This window comes from Temnothorax americanus, unplaced genomic scaffold, assembly GCF_048541705.1.
Source record: "Temnothorax americanus isolate GAGA-0224 unplaced genomic scaffold, ASM4854170v1 Scaffold1, whole genome shotgun sequence".
Taxonomy (NCBI): domain Eukaryota; kingdom Metazoa; phylum Arthropoda; class Insecta; order Hymenoptera; family Formicidae; genus Temnothorax; species Temnothorax americanus.
The window spans coordinates 5,924,795-5,950,801 of record NW_027509230.1 but is presented as its reverse complement, the minus strand read 5'-3'; the positions used below and the strand labels follow the sequence as shown (position 1 = coordinate 5,950,801).

Below are 26,007 nucleotides of genomic sequence, written 5' to 3'. Positions count from 1 at the left end.
GCGTGCCGTGTAACATATATAATAAAGCATTTAGATAATTAGACAATATAATACGTGTTAATATAGTCGGCATAAATTATGATGTTATTAAGAAAAATGGATTTATTTCACAACGAAAGTAACAAGCAGCGTAAAACGTATACTTGTTTTATTGCATTGACCACTTGCAATATAAAAATAAATATAATTAATAAAAATATCTTGTACCTATAATTTTATTTCACACATTTTTTCAAAAACGAACGATCGAACTTCAAACTCTCGCGACACAAAATTTCGACGTTGCTGGCTTTACCAAATTGGTTTTGATCGATGCAATAAAATGAGCATATAGGTAGTTTATGCTGCTTTTTTATTTTAGTTATGAAATAAATCCATTTTCTTTTATTAACAGAATTTATATGGCACAACAAATATATTATTAACACGTATATACTAAACGCATGTATGTCACATGTATTAAAAACACATGCATGTATTTAAAAAATATATATAATCAAGTAGACCTTTACTCTAAAAATTAAATACTCGAATGATAGGTCGTCTAAAGTAAGTTTTCGATGACCTTCCAACTTCCAAGAGGTGGCGATCGAATAAAAACCGATGATTTTTAATCGAATTTGAACTCAAGCTGAATAACTTGTAAGACGTGATTATATCCAAGTGTGGAAGATTCAATCGATTATTACGTACGTTGTGTGCGCGCGATGGAAAAGCTAACGCTGCAGCCAGCTATCGTGAAGACATGAAAATAACCGCCGAAACCGTCATCCACGCAATAACGCGACTCGCTACTTTCACAATATTACCATCAGCGAGATGCTATTAAAAAACCGCAAATCCGTGGATATATAAATGACGCTTTTATCTATATAGGATTAATGCAAAGCGATTATTGAGCATCTGCGAGCGTGATCTCAATCACTCAATATAATAATAATCGTTTTCCTTTTAGAAAAGCTTTATTTACCCATAGAGTTGCAGTTTTCTAGAAAAAATATCCAGACTATTAGAATATATCTAAGGTTGATATTATCGCGACCATATCAGCACTTGCTAAAAATACCTTATTACGTGCATTTCAGATTTTCAGCAAATCAGCGCAATGAATATCGGAGCGCAGCCTCTGTATTAATGTAATAAACTAAATGAGATAATTTGTTTATTTATTTCTTTTCTTTTTGTACAATATCGGGAATGAGGAAAATATCGAGACACATGCTAGAAATTAAATTCGAAACTTATTGATTTATTATCTTTATTTTGCCAACTATTTGAATTACGCAGTTTTGTTCGAGTCTGTGTGAATTCTATAGTCGCTACTGTCATTTCTTACTGAGTACACTCATTAAATACTTATCTTTATTTCTATCATACACGATCAATGTGTTAATATATAATTCTATGTAAAAAATATGATATACAAATACCGTTTAAATAGTCAGATAACAGTAACGATAAATTTACTTTATAATATAAATTATAGTGTGCCTGATCTTATACCGTATGTCTATCATTGTCATTCAATACTTCAGAGACTACATATAATAAGTGTTACATTCCTGTGCTTCGTGTTCCGTTACAATATCCGCTATGTAAGTAATGGCAATCGACACGTCTTCTCAAGATAACATTTCAACATTCGAAAATGTCTCCTGCAGTCTGCTTTATCTAAAAAACCTAGAAATGATCGTCTTCTTACTTCGATTGGTCTATATTGCTCGAGCATATTACAAATATTATTTATAAAGAAACAAAACACAGGGACGTAACAATATTATTAATACTTTACAGAGAATTAACATAAAAAAAGAAAAAATGTGCTACAATTTAGAATTTGTATATCCTGCCTTAGCATATTGGGTCAATAAGATCATTAAAACATGACTCTTGACACATCAGACGTAAAAAATCTATTGTATATAATACACAAAGCATTCTCTTCTTTTATGTCCAATTAACCTAAAGTGTAGTCGCAATAATTAGTTATTGAAACATCTAATTAGTAAAAGTCCTGGCATTCAATTTAATTAAATTTTGAAAATGATTTTTTAAAATTTGTTATATCCATTGTATTAAGAAATACGGTAGTATGTAGCCAAATACATAAAATATTGACTGATAAAAAATTACTGCAAGTCCAATAAAAAAATCTTCCTTTAGATCATGTCTTTTGCTCCATCGCAAACCTTGTTTACTTATTTAGCAGTTTGGAATTCAATGAATCTGCTTTCATTTCTACGTATCTAACCAACAGATATTAAACAAATTCAATTTTTCCGTTAGAAAACCTGAATCTCTAATAAGGTGGTGGTTGATGCGAGTAGGAATGTTGCGGTGGTTGACTCAAGTGCCTCTGTAAATGCGTCACGAGTTGAGGCGTTGGTTGCTGACCACCAGCAGCACCTTGCTGCTGCTGTTGCTGCTGTTGAGCGGCCTGCTGCTGCTGCTGCTGTGCTTGTTGTTGTTGCTGCTGCTGCATAGCCAACATTTGTTGTCTCATACGCTGCTGATTTATCGCTTGTTGCTATAAAAAAGTAAAGACAATTAATAATAATAATTCACGAATTCTTTATCGCACTTCTGCAATATATCTTAGAATGATCTTTTAAAGGCATACCTGTTGGAACTGCTGATTTTGTTGCAAGCTGACATTGGCCGTGCCTACCCCCGCCACTCCTACTGCACCTGGTTTTCCAGCAGATTGTCGGTACGGAGGAGCAGGTTGGTTTTGCACACCTCCACCCATTGGTCCCATTGCGTTCATTGTTACATTTGGCGCCTAAATGAATACGATGTATTTTTTTAGCACATTTATTAAATCTTATGAAAAACAATTCTTACGCTTATTTTTTTTATCATGTTCTAACGTAATATCGCGTTGATGCTAATTTATATAAGAATTATCATTAGGAAGTATAGAATAAATATATAAAGCCAAATGTAATCTACTTCAGCTTAAAAAATATTTTAAATCCTTTTTTAGCAAAAATATTCATTATCTAAGTTATATTTGTGTATTTTGAAAAGTGAAAATAAAGATTAGAAAAGAAATATGGTATATAAGTAAACATGTATATTTGTTTTTACAAATATAGATAAATAGGGTTGGTTTCGAGTTAATTATCTCATTATATTATTAATTCATTATCTCATTATAATATTAGATATTAAGAATATATACTTATTGTTAAACATACCTGTAAATATGGCGGCCTCGTAGCGGTAGGCTGCATTCTTTGTTGTGGCATATACTCCTGTCCTCTTTGCGGACCCATCATTTGCTGCTGATTAGGAAACATCATATTTTGTTGTTGATTCAAAATGCCTTGTTGCTGCTGCTGCTGTTGTTGAAGCAACTGCTGCTGCTGCTGCTGTTGCGTTTGCTGTGGCGTCTGTTGCTGTTGCTGTTGTTGCTGTTGCTGCTGTATCATTTGCTGTCCACCATATCCTGCATAATTTTGATTCATACCTGCAGAAGAAAATTGATTAACATACGCTCAAACAAAAATATACAGATATTAATTGCATCCAGCAAAAGACATTAGCATTTACACATTACGACCATTAATATTGTACTTTTTCCATGTTAAATCGTACTTGCTTAATATTTTACAATACGTCGCGCTTATTAATTCTGTTTATTATGATTTTAACATTTTAAAAAATTTAGTCTAGTAATTTACTGAGACTTAAAAATAATAGATTGAAAGATTAAAAAATACTGAAAAATATTCGGAAGAAAATTAAATAATAATTACGACACTGCCTCTTTCTGCTAATACAATTCTTTTAATAATATCCTGAGACCTCGTTTTTTTATACCTTGTTGAATTCCGGCATATATACTCTGCTGCTGTTGTTGTTGTTGCTGCTGCTGCTGTTGCTGTGCCGCAAACATGCCTTGTTGTGGATTTATGCCAGGCGCTCCGTGCTGCGCTCTCAATTGTTGCCTGATAAACTGTTGCCTCTGCATTCCTTGAAACGCGTTTGGTCCGGCAACCGGTGTGGCATTCGGTGGCTGTTGTTGCGATCCCATAAATTGATTGGACGGTAATCGTAAACGTAACATATTCGACAGAGCTTGTTTGGATTGATTATTCATTCCCGGTCTCTCGTAACGTGGTCCACCGACCGGTGCAGGCGGCAACTGTTGATATCCGTACTGCTGCGCGGGTGTGTGTGTTTGCTGATTACTGTACCATTGCTGTTGGGGTTGTGGGGGTTGTCCAGTGAACATTCCGGGCTGTTGTGCAACAGGAGCTTGTTGATTACTGAATGCCATTTGTTGCAATTGAGATGGTGGTTGCTGTTAATTATAAAAAGAAAGAAATGTAATAATGATGTATTAATGATGACTTTTGTTTCCTCATATTATATTGCACAGTTAAACTCACTTGCATCTGTTGCGATATAGGTGTTGTAGGCGTAGCAGCACCTTTCGCTCGTCTGTTATGTCGTTTATTTTTCATGGCTTTCCCTTTACCATTAGTATTCGCATTACCAACTCCGGTGCTACCAACACTGCCACCGACTCGACCTGGTGAATCGATACTCATCGGAGTGTCCGCTTTGCCAGGTTCCGATTCCTTTTTATCCGGCTCCAGATCTTCCGGTGGTAATGGAGGTGGCTCCAGATAATGGCTGGCTGGACGAATTTGACTGTGTGTGTGATATCGCAAGAGTTTATGCGCATTCTGATATGTAAGCGGTTTGCGTTCCAATCGGACCGCTCTAAACCAAGCCCAGGAAAGTGGTGCAGGATTTTTATGACCTTCTAAGATTTCCCATGCTGACACTCTTTGAGAATCGCATACTTGCAGTCCCTAATTTTAAATACAATACGTTATACATTTTGCATATACTAACATTATGTTTTTTCACAATAAAAAAATTTAAAAAAATTAAATACTTCTCAAAATAGAAACCGATCCAAATATACCTGCTTTTTGTCGATGCTGTCGAATCCAGCGATCTTGTTGCCTTTAGTATCAGTCAAACATCCAACGGGTTCGCACGTAATAACTTCCATAGTCAGCTTCGGTAACGGTAGAAGTTGCCTTACAAAGCGAATACTCGAAGAATTTCTATCACCCAGTTCTTTTTTCAATTTTTTCATTAGATTTTGATAGTGTTTTTTATTTTCGTCTTTCTCGGACTGCGAATCTGATACTAACGTGGAGTGAATTAGCGTTGCTAGCATATCTATAACGGTTGTAAATAATTCTGCATTATTATTCAAGTCTATAACACCGTAGCTGACCAGTTGAACTAGTAGAATCGCCCAGTCCGTCGTAGCAGTCGTATTTCTTTGTATCGTATCAAACACACCTCCAACAAGACTGAATCTTAACTGCAACGCGTCTTGTAATACTTCTCTAGTTTTAGGATCTTCAGAACCGATATGTTTCTCCTCCTTACTAGTATTTAAAAATTGCGAAAGCTGCGAATGTAGGGATGTCAGTAAACCTTCTCTTTGATCATCCTGACCCTTCAGGCATGTTAGTACAAGTGACAGAAATGGTTGGTGATTGAACAATGAAGGCGACTTGGATCTACCTCTCTCGCGGCCTGCTGTTTTCGACCAATTACCCGATTCTAATACTTGCCCTGCCACTTTCAATACTCTGCCCTGCACTGCACTCGGCAACTTGGAAACTAACGGAGCAACTAACCATATAGAACCCGATCTTTTGTCAGATTTATTACTTAAGGTATTGTTCAACTGAAAAACGTCGATTGCAGCTTTCGCAACTGTATCCAACCATTGAGAAAGTTCACTGGAGCCTGGCGCAAATTGCTTGTACATAAGCTGTAAATCTAACCAGGACATTCTTAGACTCCACTGTTCCAAATTTTCCAAAATATTCGTAATATGTGTCTTCTGATCGATAAAGGCTTCGGTTGGTGTTTCGGGATAGCAGATCATATGTAATAATTTTTGGGCTTGTCGTGGCGTAAGCATATTGTCCAGCAGCATGTCTTGATGACAAAGCTCTTCCGGATTTTGTAAGCATCTCTCCAACACCCATTCTTGGCTGCAGATCTGACGCAAGACGTGATGAGCAAAATCAGAAAATCCCTTAACATTTTCCGTTGTCATGCCGGCGCTACTACTGGACGAAGACATAGCCAGATCGAGGCCAAGATCATCACCGCCTCCCAAGATATCGCTAGTTCCCAAAATATGGCTGATTGATAGTTCACCAGGCCCGCTACTGCTCACCCCGACTCCGACTCCAACACTGGCCGGGCCCCCTCCTTTACTGGAATGGCTCAAGGGTATATCGACTTTTTTCGGTGGCTGCTTAGCAGCTGTAGCATCCCCCACGACTAATATAGCCTTCAGCACTGCGAGTACTGGTCCTACTCTTATATTATTATGTGCAGCTGCCAATAAATGTCTATCACAACTCAATTTTATATTGTAACCTCTCGAATTTCCACTTGGAAGCGGATGAGGACTCGTACTGACCGAATACAAAGCCGGCTGCGGACACTCGACAGTTTTAAAGAGTCTCAGTAATAAGTGACAAGTTAAACGTGCACCTGCTTCCACTTCGATATCATTATCTCCGCGACCGTCGTTACAAGTTTTCACCAAGGATGGTAGTGCTATATGCACAACGAAATCTTCCAAAGAGAAACAATGCCTTGCTGTAAATATAACAAACTGTTGATAGATTAACAGAGAGAGATAAGTAATATATCTTTTAATAAGTGCAAAATATATCCTACTTACCAATTAAAATCGATGTGAATATAGCTAGAGAATTGTGAATACTTAAATCTTGTACATCAACTTGATTTAACACATCGATGTAGAAAGCAGAGCTGTTGGAAGAGCAACAAAGTGCCATAAGTACTCCCAACCATTCGGCATTGAGAGCATTGCAACAAGCAGTTAATTCCGCGCACGTTATAGCAATGTCATTCAGTTTATCGTTATCCGTCTCGCTGCAAACCGCAACAATCGCGTTGCAAACGAAGCTATAACGATTGGCCGGTGTCTCGTTCAACTGTCTCGCCCATTGCGGTTCAATTTTTCCACCCCTTCGTGGGCTGTTGAAGACATCCACCATAAATTGCGAATTGTAAACGTGACTCGAAGGCGTTGGCTGCAATGTGCTATAGAGAGCAGCTCGAATTTTCGGATATGCATTACTAAACGCCTCCACTCCGTGTGATTTTGTTTTCAAAAGAGAACAGGTCGAATATAAGTCATATAAATGTGCTAATACGCATCGCTCGGCGGAACTGCAGTCGCTCGGATTTGATACATGTTTCACTACTTTGCAGAGTAAATCAAATACCGCTGTCGTCTGCTCGGGTGATACTGTAACAGTCAAATTTTTATGTATATAATATAATGTACAAAATCTCTCTCTAAACATATGTGTAAGATGACGATTAACACTTACATAATAAACAGCAGTGATATCTTCTTAATACGCCAACCACGTATAAACTTAGATTTGTAGTATAACTTCGAACTAATTGACTATTTCTAGCTGTCAATTGTGCCTCCACTTCTGGTAATTCTTTCAGAATTTGTATACAAACGTCAATTAGGCCATATATATTTAATGCTAGTTCCATCAGATCGAAAAGAAAGGCTACATGCTCGTGAACTGGCAAATAAGATGAGCCAGCTAATGCAAATGTATTCAACATTTCTATCACTTGCGTAGCACACTGCCATGTTACAACGTGTTGATCGAAATAACTTAGATTTTGAAATTTCATAGTAACAGCTTCAAAATTGAATTCACTACGAGAATGCTTCTTTACTTTGCCCCCTTCGGCAACGTCAATACTGAATTTTTTCCCAAACAATTTACATACTTCTTTAGTCATTTTTTTAACAACATGTCTGGCCTCATCTCTGACACGTCCAACACCATAAAGTAATACATGTCGCTGATTACAGTCGTGCTGGCTACATGTCTCGTCCTATAGATATATATCAAAAGATTAAATAACGTCTGTAAATTGTATGCAGAAGAATTTAGCAATATTAATATTACGATAAACGTGTATGATCTGTATCTAATAATTCCACTAAATTTACAATATATTAAGCATTTGTTTAGAGAAGCTTAGTATCTCATAAATTTGGTGAAAGATCATTTGACAGAAAAATATATTTAAAAAAATTACTTGTGGTAGCGGAAAATGAGTGGTGTATAATAAGTGTCTGCTATGACTTGACGGCATTTTTGAATCAAGACTTTCATGACCTCCGTGACCAGTCAATGCATCCTCTTTAGGGCTGTCTGGTGCATCCATGCTATTTTGTTGATCTTCTTTAATGTGTTGCAATATCTTGTCTAAATCGTCATCGATTTTACTATCATCGTAATCCATAGTACGTCCATGATCCGGTACTTCCAATTTAGTCGGCTTTAAATCTATACCCGGAAAGAGACTATCTTCATCGATCGGCTCTCTATTGCTAGGTGTTCCGGGTTTGCTAGCTACCGGACCTAATTAAAATAAAACAATTAGGCAAATTTCTAAAATATTTTAATCTATATAGAATTAATCATTTAATGTCTGCATTAAGTATCTTTGCGATTTACTTCCAATATGTTAACGTGTTGTAGCGTCTCTTGTACCAACGTATTACATTAAATATGCTTAGAACACGAGATACACATTCTTTAACTTTAAAATGTAAATCCACATAATAATTTAATTACAATGATTTCTTTATAAGCAACTAAAATAATTAAGTAATAATTTTTAAATAGGTAAATATATATCTACCTTGTATAAGATCACCTCTCGAAATAAGAGTGCACATGTATGCATCATGTGAGAAAACATCATGCCTTATCAATTCTGAGAACAGGTGAACTAAATTTGTAAATTGAGCCTTAGATTGAGTCGAAGTATTATCGAGTACCGGTGCGTCCACGTCTAAGAATTTCATAAGCAGCGGTTGAAAGATCGGAAGCACAGGCGGACTCCCATTACTACACGTGCTGTCTTTATCGTCGTTATCGTTAGTCTCGCCAGTAGCTTCACTCTGTCTCTTTTCGAGAAGTTTAGCAACCGCCATCGCCCTGTGTTCCCCCCAACGTTCGGCACTCACAGCCCATTCACACAGAATTTCAACTACTGCAGAATCCTGTTGTGGATTATATTCCGTTTTTGTGTCACGTTCGTTGGAATTATCTTTCGGTGGTGGTGCGAAGATTTTTCCGTACAGGGTGTCGAGCGAATTAGAGCCGTCCATTTTATCAAAACTGTGCCGGTCAAGGGCGTCCAATGCGGCTAACACTTTAGTGGTCGTCGTTCCAGCGCTGCTTTGTTGCCACTTGTCGCACGACCATCTGCCTTCAGCTGCCCGAGATCGAGCTCTTATATTTTCCTGCGCGATCCTTAGCTGTTTCATTATAGGATTGCCAGAGCTCGCGGGTGGACACGGCAAAGCTGCGGGAGGACACGGTAAATAGTCTAAGGGTGATCCGTTCAAAACTGACGGAGCCTTTCCTTCGCCAACGCTGTTCCAGACCAATGACGTGGGACACTCTAATGTTATGACCTAAAATTTCAATAAATTTCTTTATCACACGATACTATCAATTTGATCAATTCTTACCACAAGCAATGTAACGTAGCGCTATAAAACATAGAATAAAACTATCGTTTACCTGTATTATAGTGGATAAACTGTAAATTACATCTCTGTGGTGCGCACAGGTCAAATAATCATTGAAAGCAGCTGTCAAGAGATTTAATTGTCCTTGGGTAACAACAGTAGTGTCCTTGCTACCATTAACTTCGTTCTTAGTAATGGACGGACTCTGCGGATTGTTGTTGCTCTCAACATTATTGCACATATGTGCCAATTTACGACAGCATAAATATGCTAGTCGTCTGGCCAGTAATTCAGATTGTATAAACTCCTCTAAATATTGCAGAGCTAATGGCAATAGGAGCTTCAATATGCCATCTTCTGAAGGAGAAGACCTAATTTTATCCAACAATTCTAGAATCCACTGTAGCAATTCTTGTCTATCCAGCAAGCCTTCTTCAAACATATATTTAGCCAATTGTATACAGTAATGCCATTGTTTAAGCGCTAATTTATGCTCCTCATTCATCGTACTGCTCGTCGTAGACTGACTGCTTGAAGTAGGTGTGGGTGGTTGATTATTGACAGAGCTGTTGCTCGCATTATTGCTCGCACTGTTGTTATTAGTAACACTGTTATTGTTGCTGTTGTTGTTGGCGCTGTTACTGTTGCTGCTGCTGCTGCTGCTGCTGCTATTTGGCGCAGTAGTCCCATTACTGGTACAGGAACTGTTTGTTGCGCTATTGTTGTTACTAGTATTAGCAACATGATTGCCCATGTGATAGTACTCTTGCAGTTTAGACAACTGATCTTTCAAAAATTTTATGAGAGTACCTGTCCATTCTGCCAGAAAAAAAAACAATCATATTTTTATTATTTAATATTTTTAATATCCTCTCTCTCTCTCTCTCTCTCTCTCTCTCTCTCCAAAGAGTAAAAGATATAAATTTTACGTGTGATAAAAAATAATGTAACGTGAAATAGTTTAGTAAAAATACAATACACTTTAATAGGTAAATAAAATAATTTTGACGTTATTCTCTGTTATTTTCTCAATTTCATTAAAATAAAACTTTCAAACACAAAATAGAATTGTGGTTGTTACCTGTGGTTGGATCAGGCAACTGACGCTTCTTTATCTTGGCTTCCGAGACTGCAACTGTGTACGCCGAACTGAGTTTGATGAACCAAGCTGCCCTCAGCATTGGTACCTGATACTCGCAGAGCATCATAAAGATCTCTTCCTTTTTATTAAAATTTGGAGCCTTCTTCGCGAGAGCGACCAACGGTTTGCTGCCCGAGAGATCCTTGAACCAAGCCTCAATGCCGTTCTTCGTCCTAGCTGTTACAGGCCAGAAGTTATCCTTGGGATTGATCTGCTGTCTCTTCCTACCGGTGTCGGGCATCGTCGCGAGCTCCTCCTTCTTGGCGAGGATCGCGTTGAAGTACGCGCCGACCTTGGCAGCGGTGACATTGTAATTTCTGCCCGTTCCAGACTCATCCGTCAGCTGGGTCGTGGTGGCCATAAAGCCATGCTTGACATTCGTAAGCGAGAGCTCGTCCTCCTTTTGCTTCAGCTCCTGAGGGTAGACGTCCGGGGGACCCAGCCTCGGCCTCTTGAGCGGCCTCTTCTCGTACAATATTCCCATCATGGTACAATTAAACGCGAGGGGATACAGCCGTCGAGGGAACGCCGATCGTGAGCGTCGCCGGGCTCGACGACGCGAGCGGGTCCGTTGCCGTTCCGCGCCGTATTTTTTAATCACGAGTACGCGCGACGTGAGCAACGTCTATCTACCGACGTCGCAGGTTTTATTTACATTTACGCGCATCATCACAGATTACAACGACATTCGCATCGAGCCGCAACGACGCTGTCAATGTCACCGTACTACCGCGGCATGGTGCATCGTTGAGGTATACCCGGGCATGATCGAACGATCGAGGTTCAGCGCGAGCAAATTATTTACATAATTGCACTCTGTTCGTCTCCCACTATTTTCTCTCTTTCGGAGTATCTACAAAGGCGTGCACAGGCGTATATCTTATCTCGAGAAACTACAGCTGTTCCAAGCCGTCCCCAGCCCCAGCTGGGTGTCCACGTTCAATTCACGTTTCACGTATGTATATAGTCATGTATATAGTCTCAAAGTCTCATGATAAGACAGAGGTTTGAATTGAACCTAAGGTAAGAGAGAGAGAGAGAGAATACATTTTATGGTGCATCCAATGCTGCAGCCACTCATCGAGCAATCGAACGTGATTAGTCGGATTCAAAGATATTCCATTGTGACTGGTTTGTCCCTTTGGAGACCGTAACCGTGACACCAATGAACTGTAGTAATGGTTGCATGGTCAACATCTGATTGGTGATTAAGTTGCGATCCCTTTTGGGTGCATCTGTTTATTGTTTTCTCATGTCCCCAACGGAACCATATGGTAGTTTATTTATTTTTTTATTATTTTTACGTTATATATATCGGCGCGTTATGTGTTATCATTCTTTACATTCGCGAGCGGATGCGATAACGTAATGAGAGCATGAGAGAACAATGGATATGCTTCCCTTGTCCGATATTGCACAGTTGTGAGAAGGAAAGAGGAGAAGCGGTCATCTTCCTGGGTCATGTTCCAAAACTCACTCTGGGTAACTAAAATCTATAGTTCACGTCACGTACATTATAGCATTTTAGTTAGAGTGACTTTTGGAACATGACCCTGCTGACCAAAATACCCTCTGATTGGCGAGTTCGGTTTTTTGTCCAGCCAATTTCTAGAGAAATCGGATCGCCAAATCCTGAAAGTGAAAAGTCTTCGCGTGTCCTTTCGCGAATCGGGCGCGAAATTTAAAAACGGAGCAAGCGCCAAGCGGTTTGTTTGGCCTCGCTCGGCTGGGAAGGCACGCCACGCGGGGCGGGACGAGCGAGACGGGCGATTATTAGTCACCCCCGAAGACGACTCGTGGTCGTCGCGCACTTCATGACGTGTCATGGCAGCGGCAGCGCTCGAGCTCGAGATGTCGATGTGATAATACGCCGAATACGCGTTTTGGCTCGCCGCGACTCGCGACGACGACGACGTTTCGCGCAATCCCACGCAGCGAGAGAGCGAGAGAGACCCCGGCCGTGCCACTCCGTACTCCGTGGAGGCGTGCGCGGCGTATGATGCGATCGAGCGCTTTCATGTTCATGTAGAGTGTACGAGAGTACGTATCACGGAGGAGACCAGGAGACGGGAGACGGGAGACCCGAGCGGTACGACAGAGACAGACGCGCGCTTCTAGGACGACCCCCCCCCCCCCTGGTTGACTGCGACGGCGACGGCGATGAGAACGACGACGGCGATATTCTACACGCTGTGCGCGTTCCACGGCGTCGTGGCCTTCTACCTGCCCGGCCTGGCACCCGTGAATTATTGCAAGGCCGGCGAGATCACGCCAACCTGCAAGGTACAATAGCGCTAGGGATCGCGGTCGATCGGTTGGTTATGAACGACGGGACGTGTCGATTATACATATACGTCGTAAATTGTTGTAGGTACTCGCTTGTACGTCCCACGTCCTTCGTATCTTTCTTGCGAATTAAATTGTACATGATCTCTGTCTTATCTCGGATAGTATCTTATCCGGTTGACTCCGTGTACAAATTTGCCACTACATATATATATACATGTATGTACATATATATACATATATGTATATATATGTACATACATGTGACACAAATATCACTTGGCAAGTTTGTCGTTTCTCTAGCTATATGGACCTTTCTTGATACATGCACTGTACAATGTTACTTTCATATAAATTTTGCTAATAATTACATATGTAAGTGTGTAATAACTATTATGTATATATGTATGTACACTGCAATGTGTATTATCAAGCAAGATTACATAGCTTGATATGATAACGTTTGAATTCTTAGTATCGCAGTGTTGTATTGATAATAAAACTGTGTGATTCTGTTTTAGTCTGAAATTAAACTGTACGTGAACCGTTTAAACACAGAGAAATATGTCATACCTTACGAATATAGTCAGTAAGTAATATTATTATGTGTTAAATTTCTCTATTACATTTATTAGTGTATTGCATATTACGTTCAAGTAATATACAACACTTATACGTATAACTTTTGTAATAATTTTTGAATATTCTATTTTTACAATCTAGTTTCGACTTCTGCACGGCAGAGGATGGACAGTCCCCAGTTGAAAACTTGGGACAGGTCGTATTTGGGGAACGCATACGACCGTCTCCGTACAAGGTATATGCAAAGACCCAAGACTAACATTCTTTTTTAAGAGAATCTTAAACTTGAATCCTAAATTTAAAAAAAGGTAAAATACATTTTATTTCATTTTTAGTTGGAATTCTTGAAAGATGTCAAGTGTGCCACCGTTTGCAGAAAAGGGTACACGGGAGGTGATGAAAATTCGGAGAAGAAGTTACAGTTATTGAGAAAAGGAATAGCAGTCAATTATCAACATCATTGGATAGTCGGTAGAGTATCAAATGCATCAACCAATTGATTGAAAATATTAGTGAATGTATTGTAATTTCTTGTTAAATATTTTCTGTTACGATAATTGTCTGATATATTATTTTATTAGTATATCTCAATAGGATACTGTAACTCCAATTTATACAATTTATACAATTTTATATTTAAAAATTAAAGAAAGAGATATGAATGACTCGGTAATTTAAAGATTTGAATAAATAATAATTTGTGATAAGCAAATATAAGACGAATGCACTGTCAGTGCAAACATATTTTGATACGTTAAAGGGTTTATAAGAGTTGTAAATTATACACAAGAGTTTAATATAATTTAGAAATAAATTCTGAAGTTATATCAAACTTTTATGTTTTAAAGTGCAAAAATATATTTGTGTTTTAACAATAGCAGTTTGTATTTATTTTGTTGTTTCTATTATAATTGGTGAATTGATTGAAGCTTATCAACTGATTTATGGAGAAAATTATACGAATTTATTATTTTATTTATTATTTTAAAAGTTTAAAAAATTATGATTTTAAAAGTTAAAGTTTTGCAACTATACGACATGTCATTATTCTTAAAATAATTTTGTATTGACTTGCTAATGATTCTGTTAATGTATTCTGCTTTTATCAGATAATATGCCGGTAACGTGGTGTTATCAGCTAGAGGATGAGCGACAATATTGTAGCACTGGCTTCCCCATGGGTTGTTACTCAAAAGAATCCAGATCTCAGCAAGATACTTGTACTATACATGTGAGAATGAATTATCGAATTATATTTTAAAATTGTAAAATTATACAATTTAATTTATCTGATGGATATTTTTTTATGTGTATAGGGTCCGTACAACAAACTGAACACTTACTATCTGTTCAATCACGTGAATCTTACTATAACTTATCACAGTGGTGCTACGGAGGAATGGGGATCGTCCTTTAAGGATAACGGTGGTCGTATCATATGTGAGTATTTGTGGATCAAAATTGGCCTTTGTCGGTGTTTAAATTTACAAATAAATCATAATTAACATTAAATTATTATTTCATAAATAAATTGCATTAATTGTACAAATTGTGTTTTTAATAGCTGTGAAAGTAGTGCCTCACAGTATTAAGCATACTAGTACAGTTGATTGTGAAAGTCAAATACCATTAGTGATACCATCCGGTGAGCTCGCGAGAGATCAGACGTTCCAAGTGACATATACGTATTCTATTAAATATGTGGTAAGTCTTTGCAAATATACACAATAACACAAGGATATTTTAGTTGATAAAATTTAATCGTTTATTGTTTGTTATTGTGTTAAAATTTATTATTTTACTTATTATTCCAGATAAATAACACGATTAAATGGTCGTCGAGATGGGATTACATCTTGGAATCGATGCCACATTCGAATATTCAGTGGTTCAGTATTCTTAATTCATTGATAATAGTTTTGTTCCTCTCTGGCATGGTAGCTATGATAATGCTTCGCACTCTGCACAAAGACATCGCGCGATATAACCAGGTACTTATATACTCAGTCGTGTTATATAGTTTAACAACTGCACGTAATTTTTTTTTTGTAGTATGCACATTTTTCTATATCTATTTTCTTACAAGCAAATAAATAATTGAACAGACTCTTGAAAACATCGCGTGATAATTTCGCGATATTTAGCAACTGAATGCAATATTAAAAGTTACTCTAAAAATTGTTGTTTATATCTTTTTCATCCGGCTGCGGCGAAGCCAAGAAGTCCTTTATTTTTATTGAAAACTTTTAGATAAAATTTAATAAAGTTCTAAGAAGATATATTGATGAATATATTGCCATTAATTAATGTCTCTTGGAAATTTTATGAAAAACTAACCCTGTATTTTTAAAAATGCTTTGAAAAATCAAGCTTTTACAAAATAACATATATCATGAAAAGGTGAAGGTAACCAAATGTTTTCTTCACTTTTACAAGATTGTGATATCCGTTTGTCTGTGTTGCGATAACGCAGGCCTACTTCCAGATAGAATCAGGAGAAGACGCACAAGAGGAGTTTGGATGGAAATTGGTACACGGCGACGTGTTTCGCCCTCCGCGTAAAGGAATGTTGCTTTCGGTTCTACTAGGATCCGGTGTTCAAGTATTCTTCATGACGTTAGTTACACTAGGTAAACTGCACTCATCAGATTTATTAGATTAAATATGAGATTAATTTATTCAAGATTAATTGTGAACTTTTTTTTAAACGTTAATAAATTTATTAATTGTTTTTCCTTTTATTTCAAACGGTAAATTCTAAATATTGTAATCAATGCTACAGCGTTCGCTTGTCTGGGTTTCCTTTCGCCTGCAAATAGAGGCGCATTAATGACTTGTGCAATGGTATTGTACGTTTGTCTCGGAACTACTGCGGGATTCGCCGCTGCTCGAATATATAAGAGTTTCGGTGGAGAAAAATGGAAATCCAACGTGTTACTCACATCTATGCTTAGCCCCGGGTAAGACTTGTGTTATTTCCTGAAATCTAGTCTATCGATTCTGCTGCATTGAAAGTAAATTAATTTTGACAAATGCCATTTGTATTTGATATAAATTTATTATATAAATTGTATATTACTTTACAGAATCGTATTTAGTTTATTCTTCATAATGAACCTAATATTTTGGGCGAATGGAAGCTCGGCCGCAGTCCCTTTCAGCACTCTAATCGCACTTCTAGCACTGTGGTTCGGAGTGTCCGTACCGTTAACATTTATCGGCGCTTACTTTGGTTTCAAGAAAAGGGTAATTGTAAATTAATATTAGTTTATTATAATATGTCTGTAAATAATCGGTAAATAATGCCGCAGGCTTTGGAGCATCCAGTACGAACGAATCAGATTCCTCGACAAATACCAGAGCAGAATTTCTATACGCAACCAATACCTGGGGTCATCATGGGTGGTGTCCTGCCATTCGGATGCATATTTATACAATTATTCTTCATACTTAATTCCCTTTGGTAAGTGTTGCATATTAATATTTTTATCAATAAATGTTCTTACGAGTCATTTTTACCAGGTCAAGCCAAGTGTACTACATGTTCGGATTTCTCTTCTTGGTCTTTCTTATACTTGTCATCACGTGTTCTGAAACGACAATTCTACTCTGTTATTTCCATCTTTGCGCTGAGGTAAATACATGCTTTGTAGGAAATCATACTTGTATATCTCTTTCGTGAAACATTGTGATATTTATCAATTTCTTTACAGGATTATCACTGGTGGTGGCGCAGCTTTCTTACATCCGGCTTTACTGCTGTCTACTTGTTAATTTATTGTGTACATTTCTTTGTGACTAAGTTAGACATTGAAGGTGCCACTTCTACGTTCCTGTACTTCGGATATACATTTATTATGGTTTACTTATTCTTCCTTCTGACAGGTGAGTATTTGTTATATGTTTCGCTCGAAATTTTTGTAAAATATTGCTACCATTGATGTTTAAAAAAATAAAACTCATTTTCTTTCAGGTTCCATTGGTTTCTTTGCCTGTTTTTGGTTCGTGCGCAAGATTTATAGTGTTGTGAAGGTTGATTAAATAAAACTGATGATGAGAACAATGCTTGTATGATAAATGAATGTGGTATGATGAGTGAAATTGGTCGCAACGAGAATGAGCGATAGTCGATATTATGTAAACCCGCGTTAAAAAAAAAGAAAGAAGTCCTTAACGATAACAATACGCAAATAATAGCGCACTTCTTCGCGTCATTATTGCTGAAATACATCGTTACAAGTATCGTCATAAATAATAGTTTATTTTATTAACGCGTAAGGTTTACAATTTTTGGAAAGCGAATGTCGATATCGTTATCGACTGTCTGACATTCTTCAAGCATTTTCTCGAATAAGCGTCTAACATACATCATAATCATACATATTAATGATGTATGTTTTAGATGTCTGCAAAAATCTGTATAAGCATCTTGTTTTATTTTTCCTTTGCTCTCAAATGCTTGACTTACGTCGCAAAAACCTTATGCGGTGTGCAATCACGATACGTCTCAGATTAAATCTTCAATGTGTCACATGAAATCGATTTTGGTCAAATTCATTGTTTACTCATTCGTTTTTATTGCGAGAAATTTTTAATAAAACGAGAAGTATTAAACGTGCGTGCGCGTGTATAACGACATAGAAGTACAATTCGATTCTAATTGAGAAAACGCACGTGTCGTGTTTTCAAATTATAAATTAAATATGTAAGTAATAAAAAATGTACAAATTGAAAACTAAATTGACTATTAAATTTTACGTCTCTTCTTTTTCACTGTCTACCAAATAAATAACAGCATAATCGTAATATGTCTAACAGTCAATGTGCACACATTCTGTACTCGGATTTTGTAAGCTAAAGTACCTATAAAGTTAGCGTTGATAATGTTATTGCTACGAATAAAATTACCAAATAAGTTTATATGCATATTTGCAATAAATTTTAACGATCGTGTTCTGTTTCGCGCTTTTCGATATTTTGTTGCTAATTTATTAAACACAGTTCTACGGTTGTACAGCAAATTAGATAACGACAATAACATAGGCAATTGTTTATTTTAAGCATAAATGTATTTACTTATCTCAATTTTTCGTCGTAAGTGAATAACAAATTCTCTAATAGGTATATTGTGAAAAAAAAGTAAGCGGTAAATGTACCTCTGTATACGCTAACAGAAAGCGTGTTTTCATCATTTTTAGGATTTATTAATAATTTTACATGTCACACCACGAAATATCGGTTATATTTACAGACATGTCTTCGTCCTGCGCTAGTCTATATTACGGTTAAACACTGACGTGACGCTTGCAGGATGTAGCCGCCGTCAAAAAGTCAAATGGTTGGCAATTGTTGAGCACGAGGCAACCAAAGCAGACCACGAAGAAGATTTACCGCGGACAAAGTTCATCTTTCATCCATCAATAATGTCCGAAATAATGTCTTCAACAATGCTCTTCTGCGTTTCGGGCGACAGTGTTTTCCATCCAGACTGCATATAACTCGTATAACTTCATTTCTCCATTCGAATGTACTTATCAGAGTTCGATTCGTAAAAAAAAATAAAACAAGAGAAGAGCGAAGGAACGAACGGTGTTCTCACGAATGCCAAGTCTATTCCACATTCAATGATGTGCGTCTCGTCTATTTTCTTCATAGAGATTCCCACGTTGTAAAATCATTCCGTATAGATGCTGCGAGCGTGCGAGTCTCTCACGTGTGGTTTCGAACATGACAGAGAGTGAATTGGTATTATTTGCCATGAACAGTCGACGCAAATACACAGTACCACTATACTGCGTCTGATCTACAGTTATTGGCTCTCTGTGGGATAGATAAATGTTGACCTGTAAGAAGTACGGTTTAATTCTGATACACGAGGGAAGGAAAGAAGGAATCGGAAGGATATCTGATAATCATGCATTGAATGGTATCTGAAATTAAACTGACAGGAAGTAGAGATACAGAGATTAAAGAGATGATACTAAAGGAAATAAAAAAAAAAAAAAAAAAAAAAAAAAAAAAAAAAATAGAACTAATAATTTTCAAATATTTATACGTTCTTGAACGAGTTCAAAAAAAGAAGAAAGATGTATCTCTGATAAACATACAACAACGAGAATTAAAATTCCGAATTAAAAAATTGATTGGAAGTAAGCAAAATTAAATTTAGGATAAATCAGGATAGGGAAGGAGAGGTACATTTAATGTTGCTGATGATATACGCTGATCTCTATTTTCTCGGACTACGTCGACGTCGGCCGTCCCTGTTTCTGTCAGCACGTCTCATCTCTTCTAATCTGCGCGCATGTTCCGCCATATGTTGCCGTCGCATCTCCTCCTTCACGACTATCTATAATGTTTCCATATGAAACTTTTATTGTCTATATATATATACACATGATAAATGAACAAAATAAAAAGATAAAGTTGTAAACAAAATATCTTTTTATCTTAGTGTATTTTTGACAAAATCTCTTTCTATATAAATATTCTTCTAAATATTTCGAAACGATGAAATACTAACATATACCTATAGCTCACTGAATTCACCTACCTGTTCATTTGTAAGCGGCAACCAGTATATGCAGGGTGTCGCCTTCGTCTTTCTAAAGAGATCGTCCAGAAGCTTGGCTGGAGGTGGATCGTCCTCCTTCTTCTTGAATTTGCGGGCCGGTGCCGATAGATGTGCGTCCAATGTTGGACTGCGACTCCTCACTCGCCGCTTCTTATCATGGTCCTTCTTCTCACGCTCCTTCTCCCTGATGTGTTGCTGGCCGTCCTCCTTGCCTAAATCCCACTCTCTCACCACGGTCACCTAATACGTAGATATGTTCCATTAAATTGTTCGAAAACACTCCAATGATCTAGTCAAAACTGCAAATCCTTACCTTAGTCATATTAGTCTGCCACGAATCCGACGAGAGCGGCTCGGTTTTACGAGCAACCGGTTGTTCCTTGGACGATTCCCGAGCGGTCTCCATATCCTCCTTTGTAGCATATTCCACATGAAGCTTCTTTGGATTGGACATAGGCCAAGAGATCCCGTGAAGCGCCTGCCTTGTCTCAAAGGCCTGATCCTCATTGGAATACTGCAATATTAATATAATCGTAAGAGGTTTGGCTTAAGATCCACCGTACAATATTCTCTCTAGATTTATAATTCGTACTTCGACAATGCATTTAGATTTAATTCGATCCATCCAGAAACCGTTCTCCACAATGGTGCCAGTACGCGAAAGAAGTTCCTTAATCTGATTTAGTGTGAAAGGGCGAACTAGATTCTTGATCAAAAGAATATTGGTAGGTTTAGACGCTGGTGGACTTGGTGATTTTATATGTGGCATCTCCTTCACGATCGATATCTTTCGCCTCGCCGCTAAAAATAACAGAAACATTGTATAAATATTAAATAGGAATCATAATGTTATAGTTAACAATTATAGAAAAATTTACAGATTTTATTTAACTAATTGTAAACACACTTACCAATGTGATTATCTATTTTTCCATTGCCCTTTTTGGTAGCGCCATTTTTCAAGTTTTCATCCGTTGCCTTATCATTTGTAATGTCGCTCGAATTGTGCCGTTTATCGTTACTTCTATGCCGATCTCTGTCCTCGTCATCGTCCTTAGAGAGACGAACTTCATTGATGGATAATGGCTTCGCACCTGGCACCAACGCCTATGACATTATTGTTAGTGAATTTTTATGTTAAAGAATCGAAAGTAATATATGTATAATTGAAATAAAACCTTGAGCGAATCAGTCGAGATAGAAAACGAGGGCGCGGTATCCGTGGAAAGCGCAGTCCCCCATCGACGTTTCCTCGGCACACATTTTGGCTCTTGTTCACTGCCATTTTCCTGAAATGCACATTATATATTCGAGAATATAGTGCTAAATGGCAGAATATAAATATCCTTATAACTCTAGCAGAATACTATAAATTATTATACCTTATTTTGACTATTGGATTCATTGTCGAGGCTTGCATCAGCATCGTTTCTTTTCACCTCGATCTTTTCAGATAATATTCTTGTTGAGCTGAAAATAGATAGAAATTAGCGTAATTAAATTATAACTCAATTTGGATAAAATACTGATATTTCGATTCATTTACACTATAAAATCTAAAGTAACTGAATTATTCCACAAATATAATGATACATTAAAAACCTTCAATAATATCTATTATATCTATAATATTATACTTTGCAACTTTTACAAATAAAATTTCCCTGTCAAAAAAAGAATACTCATTATACAAGAATATTTATGCTTACAATGATCTCTTCAAGTTGACTTTAACGGGTTTATGAGCGACCACCTGAGTGCTAGCCGGTGTAGACTGTTCCAATTTTTCAGTTATTATATTTTCTTCCGATTTATCTTCAACAGTTTCATTATGCTCGATCTCTATCTTTTCTACGTTATTTGAATGAGAGTTTGTTCTTTCCGGCGACACCGATTGTTCTTTATCATTCTCTTGCGAGTATTCTGTTCTCGGTTTTTCTTCCTCCTCCTCCTCTTCCTCCTCCACATAAGCTTCAGAGATCTTTCTCTTAGGTTCATCTTCGGAATCAGGTGTCTCTGAATTCGACGAATCTCTGTACTTATTTCTATGTTTTCTGCGAATCGTACGTGGCGACGTTCGGTCACTACTTGTTCTGCTTCTTTTAGTGTGCGATTCGTTTGAATCAGATGACGAGTCCACCGGACGATGCGTTTTCGCTTTATCCTCTTTCTCCTCCTCCTCCTCCTCATCTTCGCTACTTGTATCTCTACGAACATTTTCCACGTTAGTCTCTTTAACAGAGATCTCTGTTGACTTTTCACTTATGTCTTCCACGGGTTTGTCTTCCATGGGTTTGTCTTCCATGGGTTTGTCTTCCATGGGTTTGTCTTCTACGAGTTTGTCTGCCACGGGTTTGTCTTCCACGAGTTTGTCTGCCACGGGTTTGTCTTCCACGAGTTTGTCTGCCACGGGTTTGTCTTCCACGGGTTTGTCTTCCACGGGTTCGGCTGCCACAGCTTCGGCTTCCACAGCTTCGGCTTCCACAGCTTCGGCTTCCACAGCTTCGGCTTCCACAGCTTCGGCTTCCGCAGGTTTATCTTCCTTAACGATGACAGCGACGGTGGTTTCCTCACCGTTCGCGCTAGGAGTCGGCACGGGTGTCGTGCTACCCGGCTTGCCAGGTTTGATATCAACGATTTGGGCAGCGCAATTTGCCTCATTTGATTCACCATGCTGATCTATGTTTGGTTTATCGTCAGACAACAAGTTGGCTGAAGTGGTTTCAGGCAGGATCTCCTTGCTATCACTTACCTCTTCGTTGGAGTCCTGACCTGGGTATGAAGAGGAGGGATCGTTCGGCTGTTCAGCATTACTGAGCGTTCTTGTACAAGAAACCAGTTGCTCATCCGCCGAGTCAGCCTCCTCTGCAACGCCCTCACCACTTCCTTGCCACTTGCTACTTGACTTGACACCTTTCCTACTCGACGGTGGTGTGTCTGATGATGGTTCTGACGTGTTGCGCTGCCTACATAGTTTCAACTTCTGTATCTCGCCGGGCGACGCATCCGCTCTCGCTACTTTCCATACCGAGCCGCCGTTGTCCTCTTCGTCTTCGGGTGAATCCACCTTTACGTCTATCTCGCTAGAGGAAACCTTCTCCTCACGCCCCTGTGGCGTTTGCTCTACTTCCTTGCTCTGCAGACGTGTCTGCACGTTTGTTTCCTTCTCGATCTCCTTGAGCTGAACGGCACTTTTGGTCACATCCTCAACGACAAAAGTGTCTTGCTCGGACGAGGTGGAAGGCGATCTCCTGCCACGCCTGCGCGTCGACTTCCTCGTCGGTTTCTCAATTTTCTTCTCTGGAGATCCCTTCGCTTTGTTCCTTTCGCTCTTGCGTCTCATACCTGTCATATATAATGTAACTAATTTAATATAAATGATACAACTCTAAACCAAGGGTTAAGAGAACTAATAGTGCATATTTAATTTACAAATTATATCAATGTCTTTTCACATATAATCCATCTCAATATATAGCTTTCGTTATTACTAAATTATAGAATACTATTCGCATATACGTATATATATATATATATATATATATATATATATGTGTGATTCTTCAATATAGATCTCATTATTTCTTATTACAGGTTAAATATAGAACGTCATGGCACACACTAGGTCGAACGTTTTGCGTTTTCTCATCAGTCAAAGCGTCAAATATACCCACACATGCCCACGCATACGCATACGCATACGCACACATACGCAACCTCTACACACGCACCTACACACATTGCCTCCATATTAATTCCGCGCAACGCGATCTAATGCCGATTGGCGGAGAAATACGATCGGGTCGTCGGATCCGCGGATCGCGGATCGTCGTCCCGTCGACTCCCCGCAAATCGGTGCTCACTCGCGGTATTCGCGGGCGATCACCGCCGACCCCGAGGTCCCCCACGAATTCACCGATCGATTTAACACGCTCCGGTTTGTGGTTATCAGCGCAAATTCGCGCGCAGGCCAATCTCGACGGCGGCGGCGACGGCGAGGGCGAGGGCGAGGGCGGCCCGCGGGCAGCAACGACGATGTCGGAGTCTACTCACTCGACTGCGCTGCGCTGCGCTGCGTCCTTGGGTCCGATTAAACTCCTCGTTTCCGCCGACCGTCTCGGTAACACATAAATGACGCACTCTCGACGAGAAACAGCGGCCCCGACGACGCTGCTCAACAAATCCCCACAATTCCCCTCGTTCGTTGATGTGGGAGCCACCGTACACCGTACATACAACTGATACAACCGCTCGATCGGCCATAAATCCGCCGCGTCGTATTAGATGGCCGGACTCGACGAACAATTTTCTCAGCGGATTACATTCGATGCGCGACGATAATAATTTATTTCGGAGAATGATTTCGACGAAAATTCCAAATAATTAACTTAATCAGTTAATTTATCAAATGATATCTGTATTATAATTTTTTACTTATTATATATATATAATAATCTTTTTTTTCCTATATATAATAAACAACAAAAAACTAACATAATTCTATCAAAATGTTAACAAAATGATACTTAATTACGGGCAAATTAATCACTGATTGAATTAATTGGAGTTTAATCAAACTCGCTAATAGAGTATGAATTCTTCTAATGGAAAAACCTGTGATCGACAGAATTGCGCGCATAATAAATTTATAATAAATACGACGAATGAGTTTTTATAAAATATTGTAAAAAAAAATTATGAAAATTATCCAATCGTGTTTTTTTACGCGCGTTCTTAAATTCCACGAAATATATCTATTCGATAGCCAATCGGCACGCACGGAGCGCCTGCCATCAGCCAATTGGATGATCCATCGTGTATGTTGTAATTGGCTAGTGGAAACCTAGCCTAACTTTTTCATACAGCTAAACTACATACACATATGTAGACTTACATATACAGAGAGAGTACGGATATATTTGAAGAAATATTATCTAATTTCTCTGATCTCTTTTTCTGGAAACTCAGCACACCCGCAGTTCACATAACGTTACTGGCATTGGGACTCGCACGTATTAATTCGTGACAGCTGTCGCACAGCCGGAGAACACGAGCGTACTTTACTGACGATGGCAGCGTTATTCCGCATGAATTGCGCGCAGGGTCTACGCCGGGGGTTAGCTCTGATGTCGCCCAAGGAGACGACGATATGTCGCAGGATAGCAACGTCACCGAGCTGTTACGACAGCGCCAAGGAGGAGGCGAAGCCTGTCAAGAGAAAGTGGATAAGTTACGGCTTCAGCCAGGACGACGAAGTGGAGGATCGTCATGCCCTGCACCAGACCATGTTCATCACCGTATCCATAGTCCTGGTGCTTGGGATCACCGTCATGGCCTATCTACCTGATGTCAGGAACAAGGACTGGGCACAGCGAGAGGCGTACCTGCAGCTTCGTTACAGAGAGGAACACGGACTTCCTCTCATCGATCGCAACGTGATTGATCCGTCCAAGATAATATTGCCAACCGACGAAGAGCTGGGTGATACGGAGATCATCATTTAAAAGGTCTCGACATGAGAACGCACGATAAAGAATCTTGTCTTTCGACAACGCTGAGAACGTTGTTTGAACTTCGAGTGTTGTTACTGCCTATCTATACCTTAGTACTTGTTATAATGTTAATTGGAGATAACACTGTAATAAACACTGCTTTTGCGTGGATTGAAATCTTTTCTCAACTTGGAGATCGAACTCGCAATTTTGCAATCTTTACAGCCTCAGTTAAAACGAGATGCTTTAGATACAAAAGTATGTATATTGTCGCTGATCAACATATGTACTAGTTGTTAATTATATGTAATTAAAATTTATAGGT

General features: G+C 38.5%; 4 protein-coding genes across 10 annotated transcripts; 2 read left to right on the top strand and 2 right to left on the bottom strand.

Moving 5' to 3' along the window:
- Window positions 1–1,241: 1,241 nt before the first annotated feature.
- Kto (mediator complex subunit kohtalo) lies at window positions 1,242–11,706 on the bottom strand. The gene is made up of 12 exons (XM_077426091.1): window positions 10,689–11,706; window positions 9,660–10,426; window positions 8,770–9,550; window positions 8,161–8,486; window positions 7,422–7,953; window positions 6,743–7,336; window positions 4,943–6,657; window positions 4,398–4,826; window positions 3,826–4,309; window positions 3,201–3,472; window positions 2,621–2,782; window positions 1,242–2,527 (listed from the first exon to the last, which is right to left on the bottom strand). The coding sequence occupies exons 1-12, from the start codon at window positions 11,233–11,235 to the stop codon at window positions 2,300–2,302; spliced, it is 6,837 nt and encodes a 2,278-aa protein (XP_077282217.1). The 5' UTR covers window positions 11,236–11,706; the 3' UTR covers window positions 1,242–2,299.
- Window positions 11,707–12,535: 829 nt separating this feature from the next.
- Window positions 12,536–18,373, top strand: Tm9sf2 (transmembrane 9 superfamily protein member 2). 2 transcript variants are annotated; one of them, XM_077410199.1, is made up of 15 exons: window positions 12,536–13,031; window positions 13,556–13,623; window positions 13,758–13,851; window positions 13,952–14,087; window positions 14,726–14,847; window positions 14,933–15,056; window positions 15,181–15,320; window positions 15,431–15,607; window positions 16,102–16,246; window positions 16,399–16,576; window positions 16,703–16,862; window positions 16,928–17,079; window positions 17,139–17,250; window positions 17,330–17,501; window positions 17,590–18,373. In XM_077410199.1, exons 1-15 carry the CDS (start codon window positions 12,909–12,911, stop codon window positions 17,655–17,657), a joined length of 1,971 nt encoding a protein of 656 aa, XP_077266325.1. In that variant the 5' UTR covers window positions 12,536–12,908; the 3' UTR covers window positions 17,658–18,373. The 2 variants fall into 2 exon arrangements, with proteins under 2 accessions (XP_077266325.1, XP_077266241.1); XM_077410115.1 differs by having other exon boundaries at window positions 16,090–16,246.
- Window positions 18,374–18,769: 396 nt separating this feature from the next.
- Acn (apoptotic chromatin condensation inducer acinus) lies at window positions 18,770–24,433 on the bottom strand. Of its 6 annotated transcripts, none has more exons than XM_077409412.1 (10): window positions 23,922–24,172; window positions 21,900–23,535; window positions 21,573–21,660; window positions 21,369–21,479; window positions 21,102–21,297; window positions 20,783–20,991; window positions 20,504–20,704; window positions 20,170–20,430; window positions 19,815–19,965; window positions 18,770–19,459 (listed from the first exon to the last, which is right to left on the bottom strand). In XM_077409412.1, the coding sequence occupies exons 1-9, from the start codon at window positions 23,938–23,940 to the stop codon at window positions 19,846–19,848; spliced, it is 2,841 nt and encodes a 946-aa protein (XP_077265538.1). In that variant the 5' UTR covers window positions 23,941–24,172; the 3' UTR covers window positions 18,770–19,459; window positions 19,815–19,845. The 6 variants fall into 6 exon arrangements, with proteins under 6 accessions (XP_077265538.1, XP_077265630.1, XP_077265695.1 ...); XM_077409504.1 differs by having other exon boundaries at window positions 18,770–19,436; XM_077409569.1 differs by having other exon boundaries at window positions 19,838–19,965.
- Window positions 24,434–25,061: 628 nt separating this feature from the next.
- On the top strand, window positions 25,062–25,859 carry Np15.6 (NADH dehydrogenase [ubiquinone] 1 beta subcomplex subunit NP15.6). The gene has a single exon (XM_077413953.1). The coding sequence runs from the start codon at window positions 25,260–25,262 to the stop codon at window positions 25,692–25,694; it is 435 nt and encodes a 144-aa protein (XP_077270079.1). The 5' UTR covers window positions 25,062–25,259; the 3' UTR covers window positions 25,695–25,859.
- The last annotated feature ends 148 nt before the right edge of the window (window positions 25,860–26,007 follow it).

Excerpts from the sequence above, each read along its gene's own strand:
- Kto (XM_077426091.1), bottom strand. The coding sequence starts at position 11,235 with ATGATGGGAATATTGTACGAGAAGAGGCCGCTCAAGAGGCCGAGGCTG. Across the intron at positions 10,427-10,688 it reads GTTGCCTGATCCAACCACAG|AATGGACAGGTACTCTCATA; the intron begins GTAACAACCACA and ends TTTTTCTGGCAG. Across the intron at positions 4,310-4,397 it reads CTATATCGCAACAGATGCAA|CAACCACCATCTCAATTGCA; the intron begins GTGAGTTTAACT and ends TATAATTAACAG.
- Tm9sf2 (XM_077410115.1), top strand. The coding sequence starts at position 12,909 with ATGAGAACGACGACGGCGATATTCTACACGCTGTGCGCGTTCCACGGC. Across the intron at positions 16,247-16,398 it reads CATGACGTTAGTTACACTAG|CGTTCGCTTGTCTGGGTTTC; the intron begins GTAAACTGCACT and ends TCAATGCTACAG. Across the intron at positions 17,080-17,138 it reads TTCATACTTAATTCCCTTTG|GTCAAGCCAAGTGTACTACA; the intron begins GTAAGTGTTGCA and ends CATTTTTACCAG.
- Acn (XM_077409412.1), bottom strand. Across the intron at positions 21,661-21,899 it reads GTCAACTTGAAGAGATCATT|CTCAACAAGAATATTATCTG; the intron begins GTAAGCATAAAT and ends ATCTATTTTCAG. Across the intron at positions 21,480-21,572 it reads AATCCAATAGTCAAAATAAG|GAAAATGGCAGTGAACAAGA; the intron begins GTATAATAATTT and ends TGTGCATTTCAG.
- Np15.6 (XM_077413953.1), top strand. The coding sequence starts at position 25,260 with ATGGCAGCGTTATTCCGCATGAATTGCGCGCAGGGTCTACGCCGGGGG.